The following is a 12,422-nucleotide window of genomic DNA, read 5'->3' on the forward strand; positions in this document are numbered from 1 at the left end:
AGATGACCAAAAGCTTGGTCAAAGAGGGAGGTTTTAAGGAGTGTCTTAAAGGAGGAAAGCGAGGTAGAGAGGTTTAGTGAGGGTATGCCAGACCTTAGGGCCTAGGTAACCGAAGGCACGGCCACCAATGGTGGAGGGATTAAAATCCGGGATGCTCAAGAAGCCAGAATTAGAGGCATGTAGACATCTCAGAGGGCTGTAGGACTGGAGGAAATTACAGAGATAGGAAGGGGTGAGGCCATGGAGGGATTTGAAAACAAAGATGAGAATTTTAAATTTGAGGTGTTTAATCAGGGGTCAGTGTAGGTCAGTGAGCAGAGGGGTGATGGGTGAATGGGATTTTGGTGCAATTAGGACATGGGCAGTAGAGTTTTGGACGACCTCAAGTTTTTGGAGCATAGAATATGGGAGGCCGGCCAGGAGTGTGTAAGAATCATCAACTCTGGAGGTAACAAAAGCAAGGATGAGGGTTTCAGTAGCAGTAGAACTGAGGCAAGGACAAAGTCAGGCGATGTTATGGAGGTGGAAATAGGTGGTGTTAGTGAAGGGGTGGATATGCAGTTGAAAGCTCATTTCAGGGTTAAATATGACACCAAGGTTACGAACAGTCTGGTTCAGCCTCAGTTCCCAGGAAGAGGGATTGACTTGGTGGTGAGGGAGCAGAGTTTGTGGTGGGGACTGAAGACAATGGCTTCAGTCTTCCCAATATCTAATTGGAGGAAATTGCTGCTCATCCAGTACTGGATGTCAGACAAGCAATCTGACAATTTAGAGACTGCTCCACCATTCACTACGATCATGGCTGATCGTCCACTTCAATGTCTTTTTCTCACACTATCCCCATATCCCTTTATGTCAATTGTATTTAGAAATCTGTCAATCTCTGCCTTAAACATACTCAATGACTGAGCTTCCACAGCCCTCTGGGGTAGAGAATTCTAAAGATTCACAACCCTCTGAGGAAATTTCTCATCTCTGTCCTAAGTGGCTTCCCCCTTATTTTGAAATTGTGCCCCTTGATTCTATACTCCCCAACCAGGGGAAACATCTTAAAGGGATAGACAGGTTAGATGCAGTTAAGTATTTTGTAGTTTTTAATGAGATCACCTCTCATTCTCTGAAACTCTAGAGAATACAGGCCATTTCCCCAATCTCTCTTCATAGGACAGTCCTGCCAATTCGGGAACAAGTCTGGTGAACCTTCATTGCACTCCCTCTATGGCAATAATATCCTTCCTAAGGTAAGGGGCCAAAACTGCACAGTACTCCAGGTGCGGTCTGACCAAGGTTCTACACAATTGAAGCAAGACTTCGCTACTCCTGTAATCAAATCCTCTTGCAATAAAGGCTAACATACCATTAGCCTTCCCAATTGCTTGCTGCACCTGCATATTAGCTTTCAGTGACTTATTGATGAGGACACCTAGGTCCCTTTGTTCTAATCTCTTACCATTTAAGAAATAATCTGCACATTTATTACTCCTACCAAAGTGGATAACCTCACATTTTTCCACATTATATTCCATCTGCCATGTTCTTTCCCACTCACCAAGTCTGTCCAAATCCCCTTGAAGCTGCTTTTCATTTTCCTCACAACACATATTCCTACCGAGTTTTGTGGTCTAGAGAGAGGTGGTGGAAATGTTGTGTTTTTGGATAATCTCGCTGAGGGGCAATATGTAGACGAGAATTAGGATTGGTCCAAGGATTGATCCTTGGGGAACACCAGAGGTAATTGATAGCGATTCTCTGGCTACGATTAGATGGATAAGAATTGAACCAGGCGAGTGCAGTCCCATCCAGCTGGACAACAGTGTAGAGGCATTGGACGAGGATGAAGTGATCAACTGTGTCAAAGGCTGCAGACTGGTCAAGGATGAGAAGGAACAGTTTGCCTTTGTCACAATCACAAAAGATGTCATTTCCAACATTTGGAGTATTAATTTTTATTCTATAATTTCTTTAGTCCACAACTATTTTTAAAAATCTATTTTGTGCCCTATTTTATAATTCTCAGTCTGGTAACTTTTGTTTTAATGCATCAACTTCTGAACAAAATGTTATAACAGTGCCATCTTGTGGAGGTTTAAGATGAATAACTGATACAGGAGAGGGGTCGGAAAAGACAGGATTCAATGAAATGCACATCTCCAACTGTTCAAAATGGATTAATTTTATAACTTCTTTTAAATACACCAATACAATTTTGACATCCTATTTTACAAGATTGAGGTAGCATCGATATTTGACATTTTCTATGTAGGCATAAAGCATAGTGCACTGTTTTAGCTGCTGAAAAAAGATGATCAAAACCAAAAAAAAATTCAGAAAGCAGTTAGTTTTCTTTCGCAACGTGTTGCTACAAAAGCAGAAAATAAATTTTCCTGGTGTAATAAAAGTTCCCAGAAGTCACTGCGTTTCCGTGAGAAGCATATTTGAAGTAAACACTGAACTGCATGAGGTTTCATATTAAGCACTGTTTGCTTCTAAATCTATTTTGACTATTGTCTTATCCTGTCTCTTACTACCTTTTCATTTCTCTAACATTAATTCTCTGTCATTCTATTAATTTTCATTCCTTATTTCATTTATTTTCAAATGTTTTTCTAGTTAGCTTCATTTCAATTGACTGAACATGGAGTTCAATAATTTCAGGGCATGACAGGCCCCCCTTTTTATTTTTAGTTTCTTTTCTTTTTTTTTGTTTATTTTATTTTAGTTTGTTTCTACTGTGCCTACCCACTGTTTTTTTTAAATGTTTGTGCTTGGAGCCAGGGCTGTTCATTTTAAAGTCAATTGACACCTTCTCTGTACTAATGCTTTGTCTTTCAGCACACCATTAGCATACTGTTTGCCTTTGTTCCATGGCCTTCTGGTCAGTTATTCTCTGTGACCTTGTCCTATCAACACCTTCTCTTTTGTTATCTCTTGCCACACCCCTGCTTTACTTACTTAAAATCTTTTACATTTTTAATATTTGTCAGTTCTGATGAAGGGTCACTGACCTGAAACGTTAACTCTGCTTCTCTCTCCACAGATGCTGCCAGACCTGCTGAGTATTTCCAGAATTTCTTGTTTTTATTTCAGATTTCCAGCATCTGCAGTATTTTGCTTTCATTTCAATTGTTCTTTGTGTTTGCCTTCACTCTTTTCTTGAAAGTACCTAACCATGCTAGGTAGTGTATTGTCCATAGGCATACAAAGTCCTTCTGTACCTCTCTTAGGTGGCCATTCTTAAAATAGGAATCCATTCAGTATATTGGTATTGTATTCAACCGCTGCAAGTATCAGAGTTAAGACAGAAAAAACTAACTTATCTAGTGCATTTCACAGCCTCAGAATGTCTCAGTGTTGGATTATCAGTGAATTATTTTTTGAAGCGTAGTCACTGTTGTAAGTTAGGGGAACACAACAGCCCATTTGTTCACAATAAAGTACCACAAACATCAATGAGATTAATGAACAGATGTTTGTCTGTCGAAGTTATATTAGTTGAGGGATAAATATTGGCCAGAATACTGGGAGAACGCCCCTATTCTTCTTCATATACTTCCATGGAGCTTTTTTTCATGTTCACCTGAGAGAACCGCGCTTTAATGTTTCATCCAATAAAAGGTACTTCTGACAGTGCAGCACAACTTTGGTATTGCACTGAAGTGTCAGCCTAGTTTTCTATCCTCAAATCTCTAGAGTGGGGCTCGAACCCACAACCTTCTAACTCAGACGGTATTGTGCTACCAATGAGCAAAGGCTGACACCAAGTTCAGCCCAATTAACCTCTCATCAGATACAAGTAATTTCCTACTGTTACAGCTAAAAAGAGATAACTCAACACCGAGCAGGGAACAAACCTAAGAGCTTGCTGATCTGTACGGTTCAGACCACATTATGTACTGCATTTACCCACTGAGTCATCAAGGAGCCCTTTCGATTCTTTATGTATTTTCAGGGTTCTAGGGGATTTTTGGTGGCAGTTCTCATGGGTGGTCTAGGGTACAGTTGTGATGCTTTTCAGGCTACTGCTCTTAAAGCCAAATCCAGGTATATCCAAGTACATATGGACTTTGATGGGATGGAATCACTAATAAATGAGTGGACCCTGTTTAAAAAAAACCCTACAAAACATCACTTAATTCCTTTCAAATTTTGGTAACTTCATTTTGCACCTGGCCTTTGTTTTTGGTCATTCATCTCCATATTTGGATCTATTAATCTAATTTTGAGGAAAAACATCGCAACACTTCAGTTGCACTGTGTCCAGGAAATGTTGATTCTAATAATTTTGCATATTCTATCAGCAGGTGATTGAAATGGCTATTTTGACAGTTTGAGAATGGCACAATCGTTGAGTCAATAGTGGTGATGTAGGACAGACTGTTTAAGTGAGGAGTTACTATTGTGATAACGTAAAGGGCTCCTCAATCAGACCGGTGAACAATTCTCATTGTTGGCAAACATGAGTCACCATCAACATCCTGAAGCACAGACTCGGGGGGAAGCCTATGACCTTCCAAACAGGCTGGACTCATGTTTACCTTACTGTAGTACATAGTGAATTCAGCCATCGGAGAGCTCCATATTTAATATTTCTAACTTTTGTTTTACCTTCTAACAGCTACCCTAATGAACCCAGTTAGACTGTTGAATTGTAATTATTTTGTTGGACATGTTTCTATAAATTGAGATAAGCGAAATAGGTTTGTGATATGACCATTACAGCTAACGGAGATGGGATTGAATTCCAATTCCAGAAATGAAAGGGCGACTTTCTAATAACCAATGCCACCCATTTTTTTGGGACTAGTGCCGTGTCAGTCAGCCCAAAAATGCATTATAATGCAACTGGTGCAAACCAGAGCTCGGCTTTAGAAATGTTAGCAAAAGGAGATCTAACACTTTTTTTTTGCTAGCTATGGTATAACTGCTGATGAGCTCTTTTCAAACAGAAGGGAGTAAATTGGCAACACAGGAGGCACAAGTTCCGGCACTCCTGTAGAAGGTTCCATTAGCCACTGCTGCACCCTCTTAAAAAATGTCAACTAAGCAGGTACTGGTTACATAGAAATATGAAAACATAGAAATTCAAAGAAGTTACAACACAGAAACAGGTTATGCAGTATTTACCCACCATGCAATAAATTCTAATCACATTTAACATACCCTGTACCCCTATCCCTTCAGCTCTAGTTCGGATGAAAGAATATCAACCTGAAACGTTAACCCTGTTCTCTCTCCACAGGTGCTGCCTGAACTGCTGAGTATTTCCATCATATTCGTTTTTATCCCCTACATCCAATTTTTTCGTCCTCCATCCAGATCAAATCTTGAATGTTGACAGTTTCTGCCTGAATCACTAACACTCAAAGTAAATGAGTAAAGCCCCAAAACTGTACAAATAGTAGCAGTAACTTTATCGACACCACCAATATAACAGGGGATGAATATACTTAACACCAAACAAGTCTCTGTTGTTCTAAATTTAAAACTGAGAATTGCATTTTATGAAGCATTTCAGAAATGTGCTTTAGTCTCGGAAAAATACAAAGGAAAGAATGCAAAAATACTAAAAGACAAAAAAAAGTAGAAAAAGATAAAAGATTAAAGAGATGAAAAAGTACCAAATAGGGCCAGAGAAGGGAGGTGTTACCAGGATTCCATTGGAACTGAGCGAGCCAATGGGAAGCGAGTTTATAGAGGGGTGCGTGTCATGGCGGCGCCCTGTACTGGAGTCATGAAATTGTTGGTGTTCCGTCGATTCTGCAGCTCGTTACCTTGGAAAATCTCGGCGATCGGAAACCCGTTACTACGGACGTTGGGCACGGGGCTAGGGCCGGGACAGCAAACGGTGAGGCGAACTCATCAACATTTGTGGGCCAACAACGCGGTCCGGGGCCAAGTCTCCGTGGATCTGGGCAGCAGGTGAGTGAAATAAAAACAAAAAGTGTTGGAGAGACTCTGCAGGTCTGGCAGCATATGTGGAGAGAGAAGCAGAGTTAACGTTTCAGGTAAGTGACCTTTCATCAGAGTCCAGTGTGCCAGACCGGCCGGAAAAGGACGAGCACAGGCCCCTACTGCTGCTTCACTGCGGCAGAGCGATCAGTGTGAGGCACAGGGATGATCATATTCAGGGGAGCGACCGTTTGTACTGTTAGTGACCCCGCGGAACATTTTTTTTTGCAGAGATGCGAGGCGGAGCAGGTAGCGAGCACAGCGAGAACTGACCCAGCAGGCTGGTGGGGCAACGGAATGAACAGTGATGGGGGATGCCCGTAGTAACATGTGATTAATTTAGGTCGGTTAGTTCCATGGCTGGATATGAGAGTCTTGTTTTACAGAAAAAAGATAGTGGCTTAGAAAAGGCAAGGGTGATCAGTATTTGGGACTTTGTGTAAGGGGAAACTTGAACTGCGAAACTGTGAGATAATTGGGAATTATGGAGGATGGAAGAGAGAATGCTGATATAGAGAGCATTAAGCATATCCTTATTGAAATATGGATTAGCATTTTGACAGTGGAGGAAGAGAAGCAGCTGAACAATGGTCTAACAATGAGAAAATGCAGTCCTGGTGACTGACTGGACGTGGGGTAGAAAGGCAGCTTAAGGTTGAGCAGATGCTGAGCTTGTGCACCACAGGACTTGGCCTGAATGGGCTGGCACAGAGGTTGATGAGGCTAAAGCCAGAGATACATAGGTGTTTTGGGCAAACATATTGTTTGCCTTTGCTCCGTGATCTTTTGGTCAGCTATGTGGCCTGGTCCAATCTAGACCTCCTTTGTTATCTCTTGCCCCACCCCCACCTCACTTGCTTATAACCTGTGACTTTTCTAATATTTGTCAGTTCCGATGAAGGGTCACTGACCCGAAACGTTAACTCTGCTTCTCTTTCCACAGATGCTGCCAGACCTGAGTGGTTCCAGCATTTCTTGTTTTTATTTTAGGTGTTTTGGGGGATTGAAATGGTTGGCTTTAGTTTACTTGATTGTTGAACTGAAGGAAATTTGTACCCTTTAGTAATTTTGAACACCTCTATCAAATCACCCCTTGATCTCTAACAAAAAAGAGCTTAAGAGTCATAGAGTTATAGAGCATAGAAACAGGTCCTTCGGCCCATTGTGAAATATTTTATATTTATGTTTTATATTTTTAAATCTTTCATATTTGTAATTCTTCACACTAGGCAGCATTCAAGTGAGTCTGCACTTGTACACTTTCTAATGCCTTGATCTTGTTACGACCACGGTGGGAGGAGTGCACTGTCTTTTCTCGTTCCACTTCTCCACATTACTTATTTGTGTGATAGGTAGAACATCTTTTTGGCTTGACGGCAGCATGCTGTTGGTGGCGAACACTTTTTTTTTCTAATTCCAAAATTTACTTTATTCGTTAAAAAATACATTAGAAAACAGTTCAAAAACAGCACCAAGTCAACAATACAAAGAGTGCAAAGGAGATCAGTTTCCTTCAATACAGGAGTGAGTTGCCTCACAACCCTTCCATTTCATTTTACCTGCCATGTACTTTTTGCAGCAAACAAATATTTTCTGGATACAGCCCAAGGGGTTTTCCATGGTTCCAGCCCCTCAGTTCACCTTGGTGGGGGTACCTTACACTGTGGTCTTTCCCCATTTCGCCTTTGCTGCGGCTGCCCCAAGCTTTAGTGCGTCCCTCAGCACGTAGTCCTGGACCTTGGAATGTGCCAGTCTGCAACATTCGGTCGTGGACAACTCTTTGCTCTGGAAGACCAGGCAAACACCACGTGTTGCTACTGCATAGTAGCAGCGTGAAACAGCTAGTTTCATTTGTTGCTCAAATTTTTGGGATACACTACTCTTCCAGGGTAATCTGAGGTAGGCTGGCACTTTTCAGGGCCGAAAATGATGGCTTTAGGCCTGTTCATAAGTTGGCGCAATATACAGTAAGGGGGTGGTGTTGGCATAGTGGTAATGTCACTAGACTAGTAATCCAGAGCCCATACTAATGCTCTGGGTACATGGGTTCGAATCCCACCATGGCAGATGGTGAAATTTGAATTCAATTAATAAATCTGGATTTAAAAGCTAGTCTAATGGTGACCAATAAACCATTGTTTATTATTGTAAATACCCAACTGGTTCACTAATGCCCTTTTGGGAAGGAAATCTTCCTTCCTTACCTGGTTTGGCCTACGTGTGACTCCAGACCCACAGCAATGTGGTTGACTCTTAAAATGCACTCTGAAATGGCCTGGCAAGCCACTCAGTCCAAGGACAGTTAAGGATGGGCCTAGCCAGAAATGCCCACACCCCACAAAAATGTTTTTTAAAAATGATCTGATCAGGGTAGCCATTGTCACGCAGGATGCCTTTGATCCATCCTATTTCAGCATCAAGCTTGCATGGTGAGCAAATGGCTTGGGCCCTATTTATGAGGTTGCTGATAAGGCCAATCCCATAGCGCATGGAACTGTAAGAATCCCAACGTGTGTATTGACCATGAAGATAGGCTTGTGGTAGACCGTGGTAGAGAACCCCCTAGCAGATTTCTCAACTAGTAGGAAGGAAAGGGTGCTCATTTGACTCTCCATTTCAAAAGTGAATTTGAGCGCAGGATGGAGCCCGTAAAGAAATTATTACATGCAGCTGTAGATTCAAATATGGCAAACGTATCATCTACATATCGGAAATATGCAAGAAGTAGGAGGTTTAGTGTCAATCCCTCGAAGACACATTTCTCATGGAAAGATGTTTGCGAGAGCTGGGCATAGAGGATATCCCAGAGCAACACCATCTATTTGGGCATACATGGTGTCGCTAAAGCTGAACTCAACTGCGCAAGTTGCCGAGTTCATAAATTCAGTGAATACTGATTCATGCAATGATGGTGGGTCTAGATCGCCATGATATAGTGCTGCAGCACAAATATCTAAGGCTTCCTTAAATGGCACATTGGTGAATAGGCTAGCAATGTCAAATGAGCACGTGGGCTATTGATGTGCAAATCCTTTATGGTCTTCGCAAATGTGAAGGATTCCTTCACCCCATATGTGGAGAACTTGCTCAATACTGGAGTATTGTGTTCAATTTTGGGCATCATACTTTAGGAAGGATATCAAAGCTTTAGAGAGGGTGCAGAAGTTTGACTAGAATGATACCAGGGATAAGGGACTTTATGTGGAGTGACTAGAGAATGTAAGGTTGTTGTACTTAAAGCAGAGAAGATTTGATAGAGGTGTTCAAAATCACAAAAGGTTTTGATAGAGTAAATAAGAAGAAACTGTTTCCAGTAGCATGGTAAATAGAGGACATGGATTTCAGGTAATTGGTAAAAGAGCCAGAGATTGTGGAAATATTTTGTTACGTAGCGAGTTGTTAGGATCTGGAACAAACATCCTGAAAGGGTGGTAGAAGCAAATTCAGTAATAACTTTCAAAAGGGAATTGGATAAATGCTTGAAGGGAAAAGATTTTCAGCGTTGTGGAGAAAGAGCAGAGGAGTGAGACTAATTGGATCGCTCTACCAAAGAGGCAGCACAGGCGTAAATGGCCTCCTTCTGTGATATATCATGCAATGATACTATGAATAGGATGTTTGAAGAAAAAACAAAGGAGCAGCAGAACCAAAAAATATAAATAAAAGCAAAATACTGCGGATGCTGGAAATCTGAAATAAAAACAAGAAATGCTGGAACCACTCAGCAGGTCTGGCAGCATCTGTGAAAAGAGAAGCAGAGTTAACGTTTCGGGTCAGTGACCCTTCTTCGGAACTATAAATCTTTGTTGTAGAGGTGTGAACTCCAGTAGGTTCAAAAGCTCAACCAACGCTTTTCTACTAGGGATTCCTAGCCAAAGAGCTTTGTTCCAGATTATTAAAAGATAGTGTAAGTAAATAATTCAGTACAATGTATTAAACTTAACTGCATTTGCAGGTCTGCAAAGTGCTTTTAGTAATCATGGAAAAAATTGTTACGAGATTGCTAGATATGTATAATATATGTAATCTTAGGATGCATTGAATGGAAATTTTGAAATAAGGCCTTCCTGGTGGCTCAGTGTAACATCATTTTTGAATTTACACACTGAGACATCAGTGAGGTCTAATTTCACTGACCCATACAGACCTGGAAGATCCCAGGTTCAATACCTAGCTTGTATTGAGTTAGCTGACCTCAGCCAGGGTGGTGGCAGGAGTGCTGCAGCTGGCCTTGTCATCTGACTTGGGGGTGGGGTGGGTGTGGTGGAATTTATCAGGATTCCCATTCCTAATTGCTATCTGATGACGAAGGTTGGAAACTGCATCTGCACTGACATAGATAGGTTCAGATTGGGCTTGGGTATGATGCTGCCACAATTGAACAACCTGCTGAGGTTCACTGACCATACTCTTGCATCAAGGATGACCTATTAGGTGAGGTAACACCAGTTAGTATACATGAAAATGTCAGTTTTTGCTTCTAGGCAAGGAGGGGAGAGATTAGAGTAGGAAAAACTGTTCTAGAATGTTGTTTGATTACTTTTAGGGACAGTTAGGAAATTTTGCTGAATTTAAACGGTGGGAAAATAAATTAGAGGGTAGTTTTATTATCTCAATACTTTGTAATGTAGGAAATGGGTTTGCATCCATGTTTCGCCAAATTGAGTTCTTATTCTCAGCTGGAGGTCAAGGGAGTGCTGAGCAGGCACTGGTACTATTCCCATCCCACAGAGAGAGATGCAAAGTTGGCAAGCATCTAATTTTTTGCCTTGCTTATCCAACTCTTGGTGGATAGTTCCAAAGGCCAGGCAGCAGGTCCCTTGCCAACCTTCTTGCCAGGAGCAACACTTTTATTTTCAAGTAATCAAAAGAAAACTGGCCATAGCATGTTAGGAATTAATTTTTGTATTTTATTTTACACCAGTTGACTGGTTTATTTTAAAGCAAACAATCAGACTCAGCAATTTATCGCTATACTTTGTGTTTTGTTTGAGAATGAATGAGGAGTTTCCTTGACATAAACATTATCTCAATTAAGATTGTAATATACTAGAGTCATTACGGTACAGGAGGCCATTCAGCCTGTTGAATCCATGCCAGCTCTCAGTAGAGCTATCCAATCAGCCCCATTTCCCCCACTCCAAGCCCATAACCCTGCAAGCTTATTTCCCTCAAGTACCCATCGAATTTACTTCTGAAATCGTTCATTGTTTCTGCTTCCACCACCCTCACATGCAGTGAGTTCAAGGTCATTAACTAACTACGTTTTAAAAAAAAAAGTTCTTTCTGACATCCCCCGCATCTCTTGCTCAAAATCTTCCATATGTAGTCCTTGTACTATCAACTAATGGGAACAACTTTTTCTACCTTTTCTAAGACTGTCATAATCTTGTACACCTCTATCAAATCTCCTTTGCTCCAAGTAGAACAACCTCAGCTTCTCCAACTTAACCTTGTAGCTAAAATCCTTCATCCCCGGAACCATTCTGGTAAATCTCCTCTGTACCCTCTCAAGGACCCTCATATCCTTCCTAAGGTGTGGTGACCAGAACTGGATGTAATACTCTAGTATGAGCTTAGCCAGAGCTTTATAGAGGTTCAGCATAATTTCTTTGCTTTTGTACTCAATACCTCTATTTGTGAAGCTCAAGATCCCATATGCTTTGCTAACTACTCACAGAATCTCAGAATTGTTACAGCACTGAAGGAGGCCATTCAGCCCATCATGTCTGCACTGGCTCTCCGCACGAGCAGTTCACCTAATACCGTTCCCCCGTCTTCTCCCCGTAATCCTACACATTCTTCCTTTTCATATAACAGTCTAATTTCCTATTGAAGCTGCCTCCACTACACTCTCAGGTAGTGCATTCCAGACCTTAATCACTCGCTGCATGAAAAAGTTTTTTCTCCTGTCACTTTTGCTTCTTTTGCCAGTTACTTTAAATCTGTGCTCTCTCGTTCTTGATCCCTTCACCGGTGGGAACAGTTTCTCTCTATCTACTCGATCCAGACCCCTCATGATTTTGAATACCTCTATCAAATCTCTTCTCAGCCTTCTCTTCTCCAAGGAAAACAGTCCCAACTTCTCCAATCTATCTTCATAACTGATGTTCCTCATCTCTGGAACCATTCTTGTGAATCTTTTCTGTACTCTCTCCAGTGCCTTCACATCTTTCCTAAAGTGCGGCAGCCAGAACTGGATGCAGCAATCCAGCTGAGGCTGGACTAGTGTCTCATACAAGTTCAACAAAACCTCCTTGCTCTTGTATTCTATGCCCCTATTAATAAAGCATAGGATACAGTATACTATATTAACTGATCTCTCAATCTGTCCTTCAATGACTTATGCACATATACTCCCAAGTCTCTCTGCTCCTGCGCCCCCTTTAGAGTTGTACCCTTTATTTTATATTGTCTCTCCATATTCTTCCTACCAAAATGATTCACTTCACATTTCTCCACATTGAATTTCA

The 12,422-nt window shown here is 41.3% G+C and overlaps 1 protein-coding gene across 2 annotated transcripts in view; it reads left to right on the forward strand.

Annotated features, from left to right (window-relative positions):
- Nucleotides 1-5,683: 5,683 nt before the first annotated feature.
- Nucleotides 5,684-12,422, forward strand: part of pnpt1 (polyribonucleotide nucleotidyltransferase 1, mitochondrial) — an 87,474-nt gene continuing 80,735 nt past the window's right edge. For both annotated transcript variants that reach the window (XM_068044893.1, XM_068044894.1), the window contains exon 1: nucleotides 5,684-5,919. In XM_068044893.1, coding sequence (XP_067900994.1) covers nucleotides 5,708-5,919 — 212 coding nt within the window. In that variant the 5' untranslated portion in view covers nucleotides 5,684-5,707. The remainder of the gene's footprint in view (nucleotides 5,920-12,422) is intronic.

This window comes from Heterodontus francisci, chromosome 13 (genome assembly GCF_036365525.1).
Source record: "Heterodontus francisci isolate sHetFra1 chromosome 13, sHetFra1.hap1, whole genome shotgun sequence".
Taxonomy (NCBI): domain Eukaryota; kingdom Metazoa; phylum Chordata; class Chondrichthyes; order Heterodontiformes; family Heterodontidae; genus Heterodontus; species Heterodontus francisci.